At 47.5% G+C, this 21,146-nt stretch overlaps 1 protein-coding gene across 11 annotated transcripts in view; it reads left to right on the top strand.

Moving 5' to 3' along the window:
* Positions 1-21,146, top strand: part of lrrc7 (leucine rich repeat containing 7) — a 132,578-nt gene that overhangs the window by 94,013 nt on the left and 17,419 nt on the right. For 5 of the 11 annotated variants that reach the window (XM_031574665.2, XM_031574671.2, XM_031574673.2 and 2 more), the window contains exons 9-19: positions 2,981-3,055; positions 4,469-4,613; positions 4,984-5,056; positions 6,055-6,072; positions 7,401-7,530; positions 9,684-9,799; positions 11,354-11,423; positions 11,693-11,792; positions 12,016-12,140; positions 20,107-20,295; positions 21,015-21,137. In XM_031574665.2, coding sequence (XP_031430525.1) covers positions 2,981-3,055; positions 4,469-4,613; positions 4,984-5,056; positions 6,055-6,072; positions 7,401-7,530; positions 9,684-9,799; positions 11,354-11,423; positions 11,693-11,792; positions 12,016-12,140; positions 20,107-20,295; positions 21,015-21,137 — 1,164 coding nt within the window. The remainder of the gene's footprint in view (positions 1-2,980; positions 3,056-4,468; positions 4,614-4,983; positions 5,057-6,054; positions 6,073-7,400; positions 7,531-9,683; positions 9,800-11,353; positions 11,424-11,692; positions 11,793-12,015; positions 12,141-20,106; positions 20,296-21,014; positions 21,138-21,146) is intronic. The other 6 variants (XM_031574669.2, XM_031574676.1, XM_031574672.2 and 3 more) reach the window with 4 other exon arrangements.

Consider the following 21,146-nt stretch of genomic DNA (forward strand, 5'->3'; position numbering starts at 1 on the left):
ACGGACCACACGTTTCAAAGACACATGTCCCCGCACGCTTACAGGGACCACACGTCTCAAAGACACATGTCCCCGCACGCTTACAGGGACCACACGTCTCAGACACATGTCCCCGCACGCTTACAGGGACCACACGTCTCAAAGACACATGTCCCCGCACGCTTACAGGGACCACACGTCTCAAAGACACATGTCCCCGCACGCTTACAGGGACCACACGTCTCAAAGACACATGTCCCCGCACGCTTACACGCACCACACGTCTCAAAGACATTCAATCCTCCGTCGAGGGCCGTCCTCTGGTGGCAAACAAATCAGTTGAGATGTGTTAAACGTCGTTAATGGTGTCGTTTTTCTCACCAACATTAAGTCCATGATTCACAATGATTGCATACACATACGCCTGGCTATGTTAGATTAGGCTACGCATCTCTGTGACGTCTCTCTCGTGCGTGCTGGAATGAACTGGGTGTGTGTGTGTGTGTGTGTGTGTGTGTGTGTGTGTGTGTGTGTGTGTGTGTCAGTCTCCAGCTCTTGGCTAAGCCTCAGGGACGAGGCAAAGCCTCACAGAAATCCGGGAGGCTGCTGAAGAAGGAGAATAAAGGATGACCATGACCAACAACAGACTGGAGCACTGCGGAGCCTCTTAATTGGCCATAAACTTTGTTTTATGGTGAAGTACGCAGGACAGACTGTGTATTCAGGACACTTTGTCCTTGGGTTACGAGAGAGGGAGAGAGATAGAGAGGGAGGGAGGGAGAGGCAGAGAGAGAGGGAGGGAGAGAGAGAGAGGGAGGGAGGGAGGGAGGGAGAGAGAGAGAGGGAGGGAGAGAGAGGGACAGAGAGAGAGAGAGGGAGGAAAGAATTCATTACTTCCAAGAGAACAGATGGTTTGGCATTATGAGAAGTGTGCTTTACTGTTCAAAGCCCCCAAGAAAGTGGAGAACACCCGTGGACAGCGTGCTCTTCCTGTCTTCATGTGACCCACTTCCTGTAAGGCTGTAAGGCTTCCGGTCTGCAGGCTCAGCCATTTCAATTCTCACAGAGACACCCTGCCTACACACGCACACACACACAAACACATGCATATATACACACCACCCACACACACACACACACACACGCACTCCCAGACACACATACACACACTCAAATGCATGCCCATCCGCCACACACACACACACAAATGCACACGCACTCCTAGAAACCACAGTCACAAACACTCACAGACATAGTCACACATAGGCACACACTTACACACAGATCCGCCTGCGCACTCACACTCACTCACATTCACACACACACACACACACACACACACACACACACACACACACACACACACACACACACACACACACACACACACACACACACACACAGACTCACACACCCGAAGGAGTTTGGAGCTGAATCAGATATTAGTAATGACAGCTGAGCTGCACATAAAAGGAACGGGGAAGCCTAATTGCTGTGGCCTTAAAGACAGAAAATATGCCTCCTCCATCGCGAGTGCCAGTGCTCAAGCCAAGGGTTTAATCTCTCTTCCGGCAAGAACAGGTGCGACCAAGGTGCCAAGCCGGCCCTCCTGCCAGCATCTTTTTTTTTCTCTTATTTAAGCTTAAGTTTCAGTGAGGGGAATTCGTATTTCCAAATCTTCCTAATTGGTCCGTTAGGCACATAATATTTTTTTAATTTGTATGTTGTAATAATAATAAAAATTGTTGATAACAACGTGCAGAATGTATTTTACATGCAAAGAGTAGAGAACACTCAGCTTTATAAGAATACACCAGCTTTGGATTATATAGTACATTACTCAAAGAATGCATCCTCTCTTTATAATAAAGGACTCTTAAGAGTGACAATGTCTTCTTTTATTTGTTAACTCTGTATGAGATCTGTCTGCTCAGACCATGAAGTAGCCAGCGTGAAGAGCACACCAAAAGACTTCAAGCCGAGTGAAGAAATGGCTTTGCGCTGCAAAGCAGTGCCTCATGCTGGGAAAATAAAATGCATGAAAGGCCTATCAGAGAGATTGAAATTGATCATGGGTAGGGTCTGCATGAGAGGTGTGTGTGTGGCTGTGGCTGTGTGTGTGTGTGTGTGTGTGTGTGTGTGTGTGTTTCACTGAGTTAGGAGGCTGTAGCCACGCCATCTCCAGTCTCTTTAATGCTGCCATTCACAATACACACAGGCAGTCAATCTCATCGGCTGTATGTGTGTTTTTGTGCCTGTGAGTAATGAGTGTGTGTGTGTGTGTGTGTGTGTGTGTGTTTGTGCCTGTGTGTGTGTGTGTGTGTTTGTGCCTGTGTGTGTGTGTGTGTGTGTTTGTGCCTCTGTGTGTGTGTGTGTGTGTGTGTGTCTGTTTGTGTGTGTCTGTCTGTGGTGTGTGTGTGTGTGTGTGTGTGTGTGTGTGTGTGTGTTTGTGTGTAGTGCCCAATGAGACTCCTATAACCTGTGGCACAAGCAGAGCATCCCAGGCAGAAGCGAGCTGACGTCCGGCTCCGCTCTGGCTCGGCTCCGGCTCAGCTCCGGCTCGGCTCCGGCTCTGCTCTGGCTCGGCTCCAAAGTCATTTGCCATCTGGTTCATTTCAGTCACCAGTCAGTCGCTGCCAGGCCCGGGCATTACCACTATCAGGATTTTCTACTGCTCTTTTTCAAAGGACTGATAGATTGTGTTGGCACAATATCCCTTCACCCAGCACTTTATGAGTCATTGTGCTCATGCTGCTTTTCAACATTTCATTTTGACACTCAGAAATCTGTGAAGAATAACCTCACGCTTTATTTCATAAGCCCCCGCATACCAATGAATCTGAGGCCTGGATCGATAACAGTCATTTTGAATAGGAGTTTGTGCTTCTTTTTTTTTTATAGCACCCTATTGTAGGTAAGACATTGTGTCATTTTCAAAGTAATGATTTTCTCAGAGGATAATGTTTGTGCTGCATTGTTTTGTTTTGTTTTGTTCTTCAAGCCAGAGGTTTTGGAGCAGATACACAATCTGAAAGAACTGTGGCTGGATAACAACTCAATACAGAGAATACCTGGGGTAAGTTCAGCTCCGACAACAGCAATGACACAGTGTGTGAATCCGTACCGAATCCAGACCACATGACACGTAACGAGAGGCTGGCCTGATGAGTGGTGAAATCACTGAAGCCACTTTGTTAAGTGAGATAACACAAATTAAACTGAAAGCAAAAATATGTCACAGAGGCATCTGGACTATTCTAATTTATTCTATTTAAAGTCCATCATGAACAAGGGGTCTTTCCATCATAGCGCAGCATCACCACCCCTGTGTCATACGCTTTGGGGAACTCCTCTTTGTTAGGCGATACTATTTTATTCATCCAAAGCTGCAGTGCCTGTTTTCTGGTCATGAAGGGCCGTGCACTAGCTGGGTGAAAGTATAACTGGCTCTCTGAGTTTTTGCCGTTTCCTGGATCAGTATACAGAACAGTTTCATGGATCTTTGAATGCCTCATGCAGGAGTACACTGTTTTTAAACTGTAACATTAAAGGCGACCATTTTGTCTCAGTGATTGTAGCATCTTTAAGTAGGGCTAGTACTTAGGAGAGGCCATAGCTCCATGGAAGGAAGGGAATGCTTTTGTTAGGTTGTTCCATGCACGGCGACAGGTATGTCGTAGTGTTTGTAGCATCTTTGAGTAGATAAGAGAGGGTGTAGATCCATAAGAAGAATACACCTCTGTTTAGTTGTTACATGGACTGCAGCCATTATAGTTGCGCGTGTGTAGCCTTTTTGAGTAGAGATAGCACTGAGGCTGTAGACTTGTTACATGGATGGCGGCCATTATAGTTGCGTGTGTGTATCGTCTTTGAGTAGAGATAGCACTGAGGCTGTAGACTGCTGCATGCTGGTCAGATGAGTCAGCGGCTCTCTGTGGTGGCCTCAGACAGATGGTCTCACACACTTGAAGCACACACTGCCGTGAGTCACCAGTATGGATGCACATCCCACCAACAGCATGAGGGATGCTGGGTGGGAGGCTGTCGATAATAGTCAGTTATTTCCGTTAATTATTGTGTTATGTTGCCGACCTTTTGCCAAAACTAGTGTGCTGTGGACAACACTGTGCTCGGGGGAACGTACAACAGCTTCTGTGTAAAGATTTCTGTGCTGAATGGATCAATGGTTTTGATCAAAAGGCATCTAAAACGAAATTAAATAGGTCCTTTGTTCCGCTGTAATATGTAAGTTCCATAATGCATCAGAGTTACTGTATTCATATAAGCTATTTATGTTATTCATGCAATCTTTTACTTTCTCAGTAAAATACTAATCCCCTCATGCTAATTTTCAAATGTTGGTAAAGTCAGTCCTGTTATGTTGTTACTCTCATTTAGGTTATCAGCTCCTTATTGTCATGTGGTGGGCCTGTCTGTCCTCAGGGGATGGCAGATCCCCTGTTTTAACCTCCTTTTCCTCTCTGTGAAGTCTATAGGCAAGCTGCGGCAGCTCAGGTACTTGGACTTGGCCAAGAACAGGATCGAGGCTCTGGATGCTGACATCTCAGGATGCGAGTCCTTAGAAGACCTCCTGCTGTCCTCAAACATGCTGCAGCAGCTGCCCGACTCCATAGGTACGCAGAGAGACAGACAGACAGATAGAGAGAGAGACAGACAGACAGACAGAGAGAGAGTGGAGACAGGCTTACTGACTGTGTCCGGGATCTGACCCTGGATCACATTACTCTCGTGTCATCACTGCTGAAGTGATGTTTGAGTGAAACTGTAAAACCTGCAATGGACATGTCCTTTTCTGGTGCTTCAGTTACACACAGTCCCGCTTTAGATGACATATCCTCATCACAGTGTGCTCGTAAAGTGTGGTTTAAGGATCATACGAACATATTTAGTGAGCGACTTTCAAAACCATGCTTCCTACAGTAGAAAGATTTTATGTGTGATGGGAATGAATGTGTCTGACGTGTCTATCGTTTACTGTCACAGGAATGTTGAAAAAGCTGACAACGCTGAAAGTAGATGACAACCAGCTTACCTCACTGCCTAACAACATTGGAAGGTGAGCAAAAAAAATCATGATCATGTCTTACCACCCACACCACACACTACACACCACACACCACACACCACACACCACACACCACACACCATATACAGCATGAGAAGCGGAATGTATTCCTCACAGATGTGTGAGTGTGTTTAAGTCAGGTAGAGAGCCTAACTGTAAATGTGAGTGTTACTGTTGTAATGTACTCCATGCAGGCTTCAGGGCCATGTCTACATAATCTCATTAGGACGTGCAGGGAACAAGCGTTAGCGTTACAGTAGCAGGCACATTATATATCTAGGTTCAGCCACACTCCACTCCCCCCCCCCCCCCCCCCCCCCCCCCTTCACTGGCAGACTCAGGACCAATCAGAGCCAGGACTGAGCCGAATCAGAGCCGTGCCTCCTTCTGAGTCGACTACTGTTTTTTTCCCTTGTCTGGGACTGTGGATGACACACACGTGTCTCGCACCTCAGTGCCGTTGGTTCTTGTCACCTCCAATACCAGAATTCACGCTAAGAGAGGCGACAAAGTACTTTGTCACCCCGTTAGGTGCTGTTAAGTGATTATTCCTCTCGCTTTGCCTTAATCAGCAGCACGAAACCAACAGTTATACACTTTACTTTTGGGGGAAGCAATACCTTTATTGTTCATGAAAGATTTAAATTGTTGCCTTTTTAAACAAATACAAAGAAATACAGCATAGCAATCGGATGACTTTCACTGTCACGTGAAAGCCTGAGAAGTTGGTTAAATGTCTACAACATGAGTGAGGGCCTGCACTTGATTTAACCTGTAGAAACCACAGAAAGACAGGGGGTGTGATCTCTCCACAGAGGTAGTGAAGCCGCCATGACAACCACCATCATCTCCATGGGCGACATGTCACTCACGTTCTCCTCATGCCTGTGATTCTGTGCACCTTTTATGAATTCTTGGTTTGTCATTGGTCAATTTTTTGTTTTGTTTGTGTGTGTCGTCCACACATGCGTCTAAAATGATCCTCTTAGTGGACGCCCCAAATTAGGGTAAGTAGCCTGTGAACGGCCCCATATTCTACTCATGTCCTTGACCGCGGCGTGTTTATTCAGACAAGCGCTCACCTTCAGTGTCTCTGGAGAGTGTACGCCGAAATTGACGCGGCACAAATGCTGTGCATATGGAAGGCCAGCTGCCTGCCCCCGACACATGCTACACTAATGACTCCACTGTGTGGACGGGAGAAATATGGATCTCTTTTTCCCCCAATGGTTACGGAGCAGCAAACAATATTTGGATTTCCCCATAGGGACTGGAAAACATCTTGTTTTGTCATGATTCGAGACGTTTGTCACACGGTTGAAGCGCTTGACTCAATAAACACTTTGGTCTCATAGATGAATATAAGTTTAGTAGACTGTATGATGTTACTTCTGTACTTACTGATATTTTTTATTAGTGCGTAAGGATGAATCTGAAGGCTCTGAAGTTTATCTCTAGTTTGTGACTTTAAAGCAATTTAGGGGAATAATGTTCTCTAAAATAGTTTTACTCTGATGCGGTCTCAGTGTCCTCCACTAATATCTAATATAAAGCTTTGAAGAGACATCTAACATCATTCCACTTTCATTGCTTTACGCCACATATTTTTTCATTTATTCGTAGTTATTTCATTGTCCAAATATGTGTGTGAATGGGAATGTCTTATATCACAGCCTTTTCTGAAGTTACACCTGTGCATAGCCTAAAATACTACCACATCATTTGTGTGTGTAAGCAACACTTTTTGCATAGCCCCTGTTGCATTGTACCTTTACCACTACCTACAGTGTAATGCAACAATTGTCAGTGCATAACAGCACTTTAGTACTCTGCCCTTACAAATATGTAACCCTATCTCTAACTCTACCTGTAGTCCAAACTCTATAATAATTCAGTTGATAATAATGAATTAAATAATTTAATAACAAAGTATCTGTGTGCTATTACTGGACATTCTTCAGGATATTACACTGTACGCAATAGTACATGGTAATAGGGGCTGTGTAATATAAATGCAGTTGTATACATCTTTTGTGAAATGAAACAAATGTTTGTCTGCGTCACATCCTCACGATAAGATAATAAGATTGGGGTAGTTGTTATAGTGTTCAATATAAGTGTTAAATGTCGTTGTTGTTTCAAACTGAATCATCTCTAAACTGATTGTGCAAAAAGCAGTCTACAGTACAATATATAAGGTCACAGGTCATGCTGGTGAGCTCTGTGTTCCTTATCTGTGATGTCTGGTGTCCCTTTAGTTTGTATAATATAAAAGGTCACAGGTCATGCTGGTGAGCTCTGTGTTCCTTATATGTGATGTCTGGTGTCCCTGTAGTTTGGCGCTCCTAGAGGAGTTTGACTGCAGCTGTAATGAACTGGAGTCGTTGCCTCCAACCATTGGCTACCTGACCAGCCTGCGGACATTTGCAGGCGACGAGAACTTCCTTACAGAACTGCCCAGGGAGGTAAGGAAACATAAAGAATGTGATTGATGTGTGTAATTTATGTAAAATATATATGCATAATCGGGTATACTTATAAATGTGCATGTAGTAAAAACTGTAAATTGAATGTGCAACCTGGGTAATGTGAAAAATAACTTCAGACTTTATTTGGAGGTCCCCTATAGACTATCTACAGATGCTCAGATTACAAACAAACTGTCTGTTGAAACTCTGTTTGCTACAATTTATGGTTAAGGTTAGGATCCGGGGTTGGGTTTGGTTAAGGTGCTGTTCAGTGAACAATCAGACAGACTGAGCTTGAATTTTAACAAGTTACCTGTAAAGTTTCTGTAGGCGGACTATCCAAATAAAGTCTTACCAAAAACGTACATTGCACTGCTGTTGACTTGCTGAAATAAACAAGAGTGAAAAAGAAAAGTGGTGTTGGTACACAAGAAAGTCATGTTTACTGTATATATGTGGTAACAGTGGTAGGCATGGTAGAAGGTAACAGCCCTTTGAGGTGTCCTGATACCTGAAAATAATGGACTTGGCTTGCTGTCACGTGTGCCGTAGTAGTCGTAGTTGCGCTGATAGTCTATAGAGCTGATAGTTTAGAGGGCTGATAGTCTATAGAGCTGATAGTCTTGAGGGCTGATAGTCTATAGAGCTGATAGTCCAGAGGGCTGATAGTCTATAGAGCTGATAGTCTTGAGGGCTGATAGTCTATAGAGCTGATAGTCCAGAGGGCTGATAGTCTATAGAGCTGATAGCCTAAAGGAGCGATAGTCTTGAGGGCTGAGGGTCTAGAGGGCTGATAATCTAGAGGGCTGATAGTCTTGAGGGTTGAGGGTCTAGAGGGCTGATAGTCCAGAGGGCTGATAGTCTAGAGAGCTGATAGTCTTGAGGGCTGATAGTCCAGAGGGCTGATAGTCTAGAGAGCTGATAGTCTTGAGGGCTGATAGTCCAGAGGGCTGATAGTCTATAGAGCTGATAGTCTAGAGAGCTGATAGTCCAGAGGGCTGATAGTCTAGAGAGCTGATAGTCTTGAGGGCTGATAGTCCAGAGGGCTGATAGTCTATAGAGCTGATAGTCCAGAGGGCTGGTAGTCTAGGGCTGATAGTCCAGAGGGCTGATAGTCTCCTCGGGGGGAGGATCACTCATTAGGGCCTTGGCCTGTGCTCTGCTGCTGAGTGAGCGGGGAGACAGCCGGGAGCTGCTGGAGCCAGCCAGCCGGACATCCTGCCAGCCGGGCCGCCAGTCAGCCGTCCAAGTGGGCATGGCCCCATCTCTGGCCTAATGTCTGCCTTCGACCACGCCGCGCCACCCTGCTCTCTCTCTCTCTCTTTCTCTCTCTCTCTCTCTCTCTCTCTCTCTCTCTTTCTCTCTCTCTCCCTCTCTCCCCCCTCTCTCAATCTATCTCTCTCTCCCTCCCCCTCTCTCTTTCTCTGTCTATTTTTTTTCTCTCTGTCCGTCTCTCTCTCTCTTTCTCTGTCTCTCTGCCCCCCTCCCCCTCTCTCTCTGTGCGTTATCTCCATCCTACCCGGCCTCTCAGGCTCAGGAGCCTGGCTCCTCTCCAGCTCTCTCCACCTCCTCCCTGGCAGTGCCAGGCTGGCATGGCTCTTATCAGAGTGGGTGCTGGATACAGGAGCAGGAAGGACACCTCTGTTTCCTGGCTGTCCACGGGCCTGATTGCTGGAGCCGCATCCTCGGCGTCGGCTGTCCTTCCCTTTACCCTTGAAAACAGTGGCCGATACCAGCTCTTTTTGTCTAAGCACCATAATTCAGTGGCCAAGCTGAGGCTCCAGGATAGGAAAGGTGTGCTTTTGTTTTTGTTCGCTGTGGCAGTGAAATATGATGTTATGTCCTCTCTTTTCATTGGCTGATGGATCACTTGTTGCTTTGTGATCCTTCTCAAGACAGTCATGAGCACACTCCTCTCCAGCAAGTGTGTGTGTGTTTATGTGTGTGCGCGTGCTAGCAGATGGTCTTTAGTACCGCTCTCTTCAGCATATGTTTGCGTATGTGTGTGTGCACGTGTGAGTGTGTGTGCGCATGTGTGTGGGTGTGTGTATGTGTGCACGTGTGAGCGTGTTTGTGTGTGTGTGTGTGTGTTTCTCTGTGTGCTGGTTTTAGTTACATGTGTATCATATCCCTTCTCTCCTGTGTCACAGATTGGCAACTGCAGGAATGTAACAGTCATGTCCTTGCGCTCCAATAAGTTGGAGTTTCTGCCTGACGAGATCGGCCAGATGACGAAGCTCCGCGTTCTCAACCTGAGCGACAATAGGTAACACCTGATGCTTCCCTCTGCGCTCGTTTGCCCGGGACTGCCAGAGCATAATGTCTGGACCCTTCTTCATTCACCAGTGACCTGTAGGCCTCAAACCTTGATTTATCTCTGGAAAACCTCCTTTTCCACACTCCACACGAGATGCACAAGTAGGTTAATGTATTATCACGGAACAGTGGAACCAGAGATGCACAAGCAGGTTAATGTATTATCACGGAACATTGGAACCAGAGATCTAGCCTCCATTCTATAACCGTTTCCATTTCGGAGGCTCTGTTAATTGCTCTAAAGTGGATCCTTTTGTGGGCTGTCTAGGTGGGTTCTGTCCAGACCTGTGGTAATTATTGTTCTGTTGTGCACATTAAGAGAGCGACTCTGCATTAGCGAGCACTTCCTCATCGCCCGCAGCTAATTAAGGAACCTTTTGATGAGATGTTTAGATGCTCTGCCTGTGCGTAAGAGCATCTGAGGTAATTAAACCTCACCATCACTTAACACGGCTACCATTAAGCGTGCCCTGCCTCTGGGCACTTCTGACCGAGGAAATGGGCAGAGACGTCACCCCAACCCTACTTAAGCGACTGCCCAACTTTACAGCTCATTTCACTTCCTTTATTGACTTTGTTTTTCCGATGAATTCATTTCTAGAAGAGTCTTGTTTGTGTTCTGGGGCAGGGGTGTATGAGGCTGTTAGTTAGGCCTGGTGAGGTGGTTGTGTCCTCAGTAAAATGGAGGGTTTTGGAGAAGAAAGGGCTCTACTTCTTGAAAGATCAGGAGGCTTCAGTCAGTGAAGTGGGTACTTGAGGGGAAAACACAGGGGGCTCAAGGTCCCTCTGGGGTCTGTCTGCGCACGTGCCTGATTGAAATGATTGCATGTTAACAGACCAGCTACTCCCAGCTGTTACACATGCACACACACAGAGACACAAACTCCTCATACACACTCTCTCGCTCGCTCGCTCACTCACACACACACACACACACACACACACACACACACACACACACACACACACACACACACTCAGTGTAGTCAGACGTCATCCCCCACATCTCTTGATAATAGCAGGACATTTCCTTTAGCCCGTTAATAATGTAAAATGGCGCTGGTCTGGAGATGAAGAGGACAAAAGCATCTTTGTACACTAAACATGACATCATTGAGTCATACTGCACAGCCAAAATGCTCTCAGAATTCCAAATCCACAGTGATCTCATATCCTCATAAGATGACCAGACCTCCTTGTGATAAAACAAATGTGCTTGCAACCCTTGCCTAAGTTGTGGGTGATTAATGGGTGTGTGATTACAGGATGTAGATAATGTAATTAGCGGAGGCTGCAGAGTCTAGATCATTTCTGAGTGTTAGCAAGGCCTAAGGACACGGAGGGAACTGCCTCTTTATACAAACAGGACAATATTTACACAGAGTGCTTCTGTGCAGTTTATCTCTCCAAACATTTTCCACTGATTTCCATCATATAAAGTGTGAAATGCTTAATTCTGCAAATATTTTTGTGTAATTTTGCCTGATCTTGTCCTTCCTAACAGGTTGAAAAATCTACCGTTCACCTTCACCAAACTTAAAGATCTTGCTGCACTTTGGCTATCAGACAATCAGGTATGAAGGACGACCCTCCTTGGCTGTTTGTCATTGTATAGATGCATGGGGATTACTGTAACTCCTATTCATATGCAGTAAAACATAACCAAACTGTGTAAACTACATATTACACAGAATGTTATGACATCAAAGGGTCTCAATGAAACATGATGCCGTTGCCTTCTATGAGCTGCATATTTCACATTGAGGAAATGAGACATGTCTATGACTTCTATGACCCTGACTCTACGATCTTGACCTTTGACCCGTGTCTGTGACTCTTGTAGTCGAAGGCCCTGATACCTCTGCAGACAGAGGCCCACCCCGAGACGAAGCAGAGGGTCCTCACCAACTACATGTTTCCTCAGCAGCCGCGACATGAAGAGGGTAAACAGATGAATCCTTTAAAACGCTGATATTACACTACACTCACTGGCAATAAATGAACTGCCCTGCTCTCTTGCTCTGAGGTGCCTCATCTCTGCTTCAAGAAAGATTTATGTTATATACGCTAACGTGTTTCCTCTGGATATTGTAACTAATCTATTTGTGATATAAACCATTGCATTAGAGATCGAGATGAATTCTCCTGCCTCTCTTCTCCCCCCAGACTACCAGTCGGACAGTGACAGCTTCAACCCCACCCTGTGGGAGGAGCAGCGGCAGCAGCGCCAGACCGTGGCCTTTGAGTTCGAGGAGAAGAAGGAAGAGGAGGACAATTCAGGAAAAGTGAAGGTTTCCCAGCCTCTCTATAGGATCAGCTGCTTAGAAGCAGCACACGCAAGGGATTTAGTTCTTTCTTTAGTTCTTTAAAGAGTGATAAGTTCTTTATTTATTTTTACTAGTTTACTTGAGAAGTGAATTAATTTATTAAGTTCTTTATTTCGTTCTTTAAGAGTGATAATGCACAATGATCAACATCTTCAATATCAATGTAAATGTGTCAGCGCTAAGTCTTAGTCTTCTTAGTCTTCACAGGTGTATGGATGTTCGCACGTATCTGTGTGCAGTTTGAATAGAACGTCTCGGTTACTTACGTAACCTCGGTTCCTTAAGCAGGAACCAGATATAACAGTATGGTACATGACGTCAGTCATGGGTACAAATCGAAGCATTTATCTATTCACGCCTGAAAGGCCGCGAGATCTGTCAGCGCGCGCTCCTGGGCCCGACCCCCAGGAGTCCTATAATCTTATTACGCGCCCTCAGATCTGCCTCTGAAAGAAACTGAGCAAGACAATCAATCCAAGGTAACACTGTACACGCCAACTTTGTTATATCTGGTTCCTGCTTAAGGAACCGAGGTTACGTAAGTAACCGAGACGTTCCTTATCGCAGTTCACTGCGATATAACAGTATGGGACCCTATACATTCCCGCGTGATAATACAGTGGCAGCCAATTACACACACCAGCTTTATTGAAGCCTTTGCCCTCATAGAGGTTCATACGGCCGCTGACGGTGAACATATTAACAGGGCAACCTTTATCATAGGTGGCGAGGATCGTGATCCTGCGCCTGTAGGAAACCACCCTGAAATGTTTCATGTGCAACATAACATGTAGACACAAATGAACACACTTATCATATACATCGTTCTCAGGCCAGGGGATTCAGAGATCGCTTGCCCGCAGAACGCTATGAAGAAAACTAGGTTCAGCCACATCTAACATATAGAATCTAATGAAAGTGTGGCGAGAACTCCAGCTTGCAGCTTTGCAAATATCTTCCACTGAGACGCCCTTTAGTAAGGCCCAGGAAGACGAGACCCCCCGCGTAGAGTGCGCATGCAACTTCTCCGGGGGATCTAAAGACAAGCTCTTATAAGACAACACGATAGCCTCTACTATCCAACGGGAGAGGCTCGGTTTTAAAAGAGGTCTGCCTTTTGCGCATGCACCAAAGCTGATCTGACTGTCTGAACGCTCTAGTGCGCTCTGTATAACAGCGGAGAGCGCGCACTGGACAGAGCTTATTCAAACGTTCCTCCTCTGCCGACGCAAAAGGAGGAGGCGAGAAAACTGCTAATTCAATCACCTGATTGCGGAATGGGGTTACCACCACTTTAGGTGTGTAAGCAGCATTAGGTCGCATAACCACTCTGTCACCAGCGATCGAAAACTGAAGGCACGATGGACTGACTGACAGGGCTTGCATGTCACCAACGCGTTTTTCTGACGTTAACGCCAGCAGCAGCGCGGTCTTTAAAGAGACAAACTTTATGTCCACTGTCTCCAAGGGCTCGAACGGAGGCCCTGTGAGAGCACGTAACATCACTAGCAGATCCCAAGAGGGTATGAGGTGTCTCTCTGGCACCCTGAGCCGTCTCACCCCCGCCATAAAGCGTGACGCTAGCGGGTGACTGCCAGGAGAACTGCCATTAATGCCTGCGTGGCAGGCTGAAATGGCAGCCATGTACACTTTGAGAGTAGAAGCCGCCTTCCCCTCATCAAACAACTGCTGTAGGAATTCTAGAATAACGCCCAGCGCACAGTTAATGGGGTCGTGCTGACGCGCAGCACACCACCGCTCAAAACTGCGCCACTTCAGCGTATACAGAGCCCGTGTTGATACAGCTCTGGCACTCTGTATTGTAGCCACCACCGCGTCCGACAAGCCTGACGCTATGAGCCTGCACCTTCCAGGTGCCAGGCTCTGAGACGCCACCACTCCGGATGGGGGTGCCACACTGTCCTGTGCGCCTGCGTTAGGAGGTCTCTCCGCAGAGGCAGCTCCCAAGGCTGTTGCACTGACATATTGACCAGATCTGCCGCCCACGGCTGATTGGGCCAGTGGGGGGCTATCAATATCAATTCCCTGCCCTCGTGGGTTGGGTTGGGTTGGGTACCGAGAACCGGTACCAATATGGAACCGGTTCCAATACAACCGGTACCTACCCGGACCGAAATGCAACGCAGATTTCGGTGCTTCATTTCGGCATTCATCAGATAAGACTGTTGCTATGAAAACACCAATGAGCGTGAGCGACACAGGACAAAGTTTACATTGGGAGCTGGGGCAGTTTTACATGTGCCCCACAGAATCTGCCTAGCGACCGTGTTCAATTGGTTCAGGCACCGAAATGAAGCACCGAAATCTGCGTTGCATTTCGGTCCGGGTAGGTACCGGTTGTATTGGAACTGGTTCTGATATGACAGTGAAGAGCAGGCAAGCACAAACAAAACTAGCCATCAACCTTTTAACAGAGAAAATACCGAAAGGTAAACGGTCAAAAGTGTGGCTGTATTTCGCACAAAAAGATTCAAACATTGCGACGTGCAGCAAATGCAACAAAATAATTGCGTGAAAAGAGGGGAGAGAAGGCAAGAGTCAACCAGATCAGCAACCGAAGACTGAAAAATATACGGAGATGACAGCTAAACTACCAACGGTAGTCTCTTAAAGGGGCAGTACACATTTTCTAGTACTCAGTGTGTTCAAGTAACAAGAGTAACTATAAACAAGATAGAAAAGATAGGTATAAACAAATCATAAAATGGTGAAATTTCATGAAATAAATGCAAACAAAATAATACATTTTTGACTCCAAAGGCCAATATGCTCATATTTTTGCAAAAGAAGTTTGAAGCTGTTTTTTGTATTTATTTATATTTATTTAAGTATACTATAAACTGTTGTTTACAGTTAATATAATGTTCATAGTTTGAAGTTAAAAAGTTTGAAGCTGTAGTTGGAAGCCAAGTGTTTTGTATGTATTTATATTTATAATATACTTTAAACAGTTCATATATTGTTCAATTTGAAGAAATAAAATTGCCTTGGCAATAAAAAAGCCTTTCTTTAATGTCGTCAATCGTCGCTTTGTGCTTTAAAAAGTAGCGGTTCATGCACCGGTATCGTTTTAAAAGTATCGGTTTAGCACCAGTATCGGAAAAAACCCAAACGATACCCATCCCTAATTGTGTACTTTCAGATACATATCTGTGTGTACAGGCCTCATCGACAGCATCGGAGAGGGTTTTCTCCTGTGCAGGTCATGCGATTAGTCAGGAAAGGTGTCACATTTTGCCGGAGAAGGCAAATATGCTGATATTTCTACAAAAGAATTGCTGAAGTATTGAAGCTGTAGTGTGTGTACAGAGTGTGTGTGTGTGTGTGTTTTGTATTTATTTGTATTTATTTAAGTATAGTCTAAACTTTTGTTAACAGTTCATATATTATTTAAGTTTTAAGTTAAAAAGTGTTTTGTATTTATTTATATATATATAATCTACTTTAAACAGTTCATATATTTGGCAATAAAAAAAGCCTTTCTTAAATGTCGTCAATCGTAATTTTTTTTTATTTTTTATAAAAGTATCGGTTCCGGCACCGTTTAGGCACCGGTATCGTTTTAAAAGTATCGGTTATGTACCGGTATCGGATAAAAACCAAACGATACCCATCCCTAATCACTTGTGGGTGAAGGCACCAGTCTGCTGCTCGAGGATCGCCCCTCGATAACAGGTCCGCACCGTAGTTGAGGTGACCTGGTATATGAACTGCCCTGAGGGACAGGACGTGCCTCGCTGCCCACAGGAGCAGGCGAGTCGCCCAATGGTGTAGTGACGGGGAGCGCACTCCGCCCTGGCGATTTATATACGCCAAGGTCGCAGTGTTGTCCGTCCTCACTAGTACATGCTGACCACTCAGCCTGGGCAGAAAGTGTTGTAGAGCTAGGACTACTGTTCGCAGCTCTAACACATTTATGTGAGACGCGGCCTCTGTCACAGACCAGAGACCGTTCACGCCTCTCCCTTCGCAGACAGCTCCCCAGCCTTTGGTGGAAGCGTCTGTGGTCACCACCACGCGACGCGACACTATGCCCATAGTGCCCGACGCGGCGAGAAACCAGGGGGTTCTCCAGATCGCCAAGGCTTTCCTGCATCTGGAGGACACCACTACTCTGCGATGCCTGTCTGTGACTGCGTTGAGCTTCATAGACAGGTACCATATTTGGAATGGCCGCATACGCAACATCCCCAACGGGAGCGCTATAGCGGCCGACGCCATCATTCCTAACAGGCGTTGGCAGCACAGCGACGAGACTGACTGTCCCCGTCGGAACTGGCGCACGCATGTTTTGATGGCATTTATCCGTTCTTGAGACAGCCTGACCTCCATGGAGGTGAAGTCTAAAATCATACCTAGAAAATGCGTAACTTGCCTGGGGCAGAGAATGCTTTTTTCTCTGTTTATTACAAAGCCTAGTCGATACAGGTGCGCCACCACTAGATGGCCGTCCTGCACTGCTGCAGCCTCTGAATGAGAAGCAATTAACCAGTCGTCCAAATAATTGTAAACGCGTAAGCCGCGTAGACGTAATGGGGCGATGGCTGCCTCTACGCACTTTGTAAATACCCTCTGCGCTAGGGACAGGCCGAATGGGAGTGCGTTGAATTGTCTGTGGTGGATCGGAATGTGGAAATAAGCGTCTTTTAAGTCTACCGTGATAAACCAATCGTTTGGCCTTATAAACTGCACAAGCCTGCGTGGGGTCAACATTCTGAACCGTAGCGGCATGAGTGCTTTGTTTAACACACGTAGATCTAATATTGGCCGATAATTCCCATCTCTTTTGGGGACGAGGAAGTAAAGGCTGTAGAAGCCTGCATTTTCCTCCTTGGGAGGAACTATGCTTATTGCCTCCTTTCTGAGCAGGGAGACTATCTCTTCCCGTAGGAAGTGAGACTGTTCTCGCTGCACCACAGACTGTATCACTCCGCTGAATGGTGGAGGGGAACGGGCGAATTGCAGCACGTAACCCCTTGTGATCGTCTTTAGCACCCATGGTGACACTGCGCATGCGCGCCAACTCGCCACACAACCAGGGAGGTTGTGCTTCGAGTTGAATTTGTCGGGGACTAACCCACTCATGGTCAATGAGTCTAAGCCTAGATCTACACCCACTCCGCCTAGGGAGGGAGACGAGATCTGGGGCTGCCCCCTCATGTTTTTGAAAAAAATGTGGGGGTGCGATTGCACTGTGTGCATCGCGGGGGGAGTTGCACAAGCATGCCTGGGTACTACGCCATCTGGGACAGGAGTTAGGACATATGATTGTGGTGCTTGTGAAAACCTGCTTACCGTGCTTGACATGATTTCCACATGTGAGCGACGGGCTGATTTCTGTGGAGGCGGTGTGGACTCCACCGCTCCCCCCTGTGTGACGAGTGGCTGACTGTCACGATCAGGAAGCCTGAGGTCTCCCTCTGCCTCGCCCGCGGCGAGCGGAGTGCTGCCTCGGAGCCTGGGCTGCGCCCTGGGCAGGGCGCGCAGCTGGTCGCTGTGCTGCAGGCTGCGCTGGAGGGTGGTAGGGGTGTCTCTGCCAGCCTCGCCCGGTGGACACCTTTGCTGGAGGCGCTGGCGAGCAGAACCCGCTTCTCTTCTGGCCCGGTGCGGGTGTGGTGTGTCCTGAGGAGGACGTCTCACCCGTGCCACTAGAGCGAGGCATCCAAGCCTGGAATACCTCTCTGCTCTTCTGCTGTTCTTCGAACTTGGCAGCCATTGTGACCACTGCCTCCCCGAAGGCGCCCTGGACAGAGACCGGGGCGTCGAGGAGTGGTGCTTTTTCTCTGTCTGACAGCTTAGCCAGTGATAGCCACAGAGACCTCTGGGTAGCCACCGCCGCACCCATCACCCTCCCCAGTGCCTGTGACGTGCACCGAGTTAGTCTGAGCGACAGATCCGTCGCGCGACGAAGTTCTGCCACAGACGGGTGATCTTCCCCCAGCACGAGGCAAGCTCAGTCAGGAGCTTTGCCTGGTAGCGCTGTAGCAATGCAGCCATATTGGTTGTGCAGGCAGCCTGCCCTGCAGCCAAGTAGGACTTCTCTGCCAGCTGAGCCTGGTGTCTGCCCACCCGCGTGGGCAAGAGAGGCTTCTGGCCGAGACGCATCGTGGGGGAGGCGGGCGAGAGGTAGACAGCTACTGCATCCTCCACCTGAGGAAAGGAGAGGTAGCCCCTCTCCTTAGCCATATGGAGATGCATGTAGGACGCGAACCCCGGCACCGGGGCTCGGCCCGAGTAGGGTATCGCCCATGTCGCCTGCAGTTCCTCGTGCACCTCCTCGAAAAACGGGATGCAGCTGGGAACTGACGCGGCGGGGCCAGCATAAAACTCCCCGTCCAGCAGCGAGGACCGCACGCTGGGAGGGGGAGGGAGAGGGAGCCCGAGGCAGCTGGCTGCTCTCAGCGCAACCTCGTGGAGTTGCTGGCCCAGGAGCTGAGACGAGGTAGGAGGTGTCTCCACCCGCATCCTAACGTCATGGCTCGTCTGCATTGCTTGAGCGATTGAGCTGTGCTCATCGGAGAAGTCCAGCAGACTATCATCATCCAGGCTGATGTCCAGCTCGAGTTCAGGCTGGACACCGCTTGGTTGAAGCTCCTCAGCCTCGCTGCCCGCAGCCCCAGGGCTGACAGGCGGCGGAGACGGGGAGAGACCCGGGGGCGGAGCTGCAGCTGCAAGGCGACTGCTCACGCTCACCAAGTCCAAGGCTGAAGACGCACTCATTCCTACGGGGGCGTTAGCCCCGGATGGAACCAGTGCAGACTCCTCGGCGTCCTTGCGCTTCCAGAACGCAAGGCGCCTGGTAGCCTTAGCTAGCGGGAGGCTAGCACAGATGGAACAGACAGGGGCTGTGCCCGAAAGCGCGCCCTCTGCGTGGTCCCTGCCTAGGCAGGTCACGCACCGACGGTGGCGGTCGCCCTTGGGACGGACGTGACCGCAGTCGGGGTAGTGTCTGGCCATCTTTTTTCAATCTGAAAGTAGAGAAGAATGTTAAAACACAAGCACACTATCTGCAACGAACACGTTGTTAGCAAGCTAGCAGGCTAGTCAGAAACTTAGCCACCCAGGCAGCCAGGATAGCAGCCACTACTTTCAAAATGATGTTGAGCCAACGAATTTTGTAGCGCCCTGAGCTAGTGAGGGTTAAGGAACCCAGATAACTCACCAACCCGTAGAGAGCGAAAAGCACACAAAACTCTTTTGACTGTGGTAGAGCGTTTGAGATATGCTCGGAGATGTTGACTCCGTCTTGCGAAGTTTCAAAAGAGGCAGATCTGAGGGCGCGTTATAAGATTATAGGACTCCTGGGGGGCGGGCCCAGGAGCGCGCGCTGACAGATCTCGCGGCCTTTCAGGCGTGAATAGATAAATGCTTCGATTTGTACCCATGACTGACGTCATGTACCATACTGTTATATCGCAGTGAACTGCGATAAGGAACCATGAACATGAACTGTAACCATGAGAGGCACATGTAACCAGCATGTGAATGTTACAGTATGTTATGTTACAGTAAGTTATGTTACATTATGTTATGTTACAGTAAGTTATGTAACAGTAAGTAACCCCTGTAACTGGAGGATCATTCGCAGAGGCAAAGAGGGCAGTGTTATTTTACTCAATACCCTGAGGGTGGAGTGTACAAAATGGAATTAGTTTCTATTTATAGGGCAGTGCAATATCCATGGACATTTGGCTGAACTATAATTGGCCATATATGAGAGAATATCCGTATCCATTGTGGTTAAAGCTATTGTTATTGTGTGTGTGTGTGTGTGTGTGTGTGTGTGTTTGTGTGTGTGTGTGTGTGTATGTGCGTGCATATGTGTGTGTGTGTATGTTTATGTACGTGCATGCGCGCGTGTGTGTTTCTGTGTGTGTGCGTTTCTCTGTGTGTGTGTGTTCATTTCCAGGTTGAGATCAACCTGAAGCGGTACCCCACTCCCTACCCTGAGGACCTGAAGAACATGGTGAAGAATGTGCAGAGCCTGGTGGGCAAGGTGCCTCATCCGCTGGCCACGGACAAGTGCTCCTCTGGCACCAACATGGAGCACCACAACACAGACAAATACGAGCCGCCATGGCCCATGCCCCCCAAAGAGGTACGGCTCAGCAACAGGGGGTCACTCAGACAGGCAGCAGTGGGTCACTCAGACAGGAACTAGTGGCTCACTCAGACAGGAAGCAGTGGCTCACTCAGACAGGAAGCAGTTGGTCACTCAGACAGGAAGCAGTGGCTTCAGATTGCAGATGTTTCTCACTCGCAAGTTTGTAGCGAATGGAAGCACCTGGAAGGGGCAAGTGAGACTAAAAGGGCAGACAGTCGACCAGGAGGTTTGACTGTGATTAGCAGACGGACTAAACAGACTGAACTGTGTTGAACAAGAACTTTTCTGGGGATCTTGTAGAACTATTCTGGGGATCTTGTAGAACTTTTCTGGAGATCTTGTAGAACTATTCTGGGGATCTTGTAGAACTTTTCAGAAGATCTTGTAGGACTATTCCCCCTTTGTGGCCGAAGCTTCATAGGAGTCTGTTCTCTTTATTAAGATTCATTAATCCACTTAGTTATATTGACATCCTGCTAAGTTATCAGTGTCATTTTCAAACCTTCACATCACATAACATCACAGGCAGATACAGTGTCTCTTGAAAAACTTTGAAATGACACCCAGTCACGTGCATTTGATTTTTGACAACCTTCAGCAGTATCACATCCCACATCGTCTTCATCCTCAAGGTAGAAGTCTAGTGCATGTGGATGTATAGATATATATACATATGCTATATATATACAGTGTGGCCTTGTCTCCTATGGCAGGTGACAGATAGAGAACTGAAAGAGTTCCAGCAGGCTCAGCTGGCTGAACAGAGTGCCATCATGAACTCCGCCATCGATATCCCAAAGCGTAAAGACAAGGAGGACCTTACAGAGAGCTCGGAAGTAAGCCCA

Source organism: Clupea harengus, chromosome 10 (assembly GCF_900700415.2).
Source record: "Clupea harengus chromosome 10, Ch_v2.0.2, whole genome shotgun sequence".
Lineage (NCBI taxonomy): Eukaryota > Metazoa > Chordata > Actinopteri > Clupeiformes > Clupeidae > Clupea > Clupea harengus.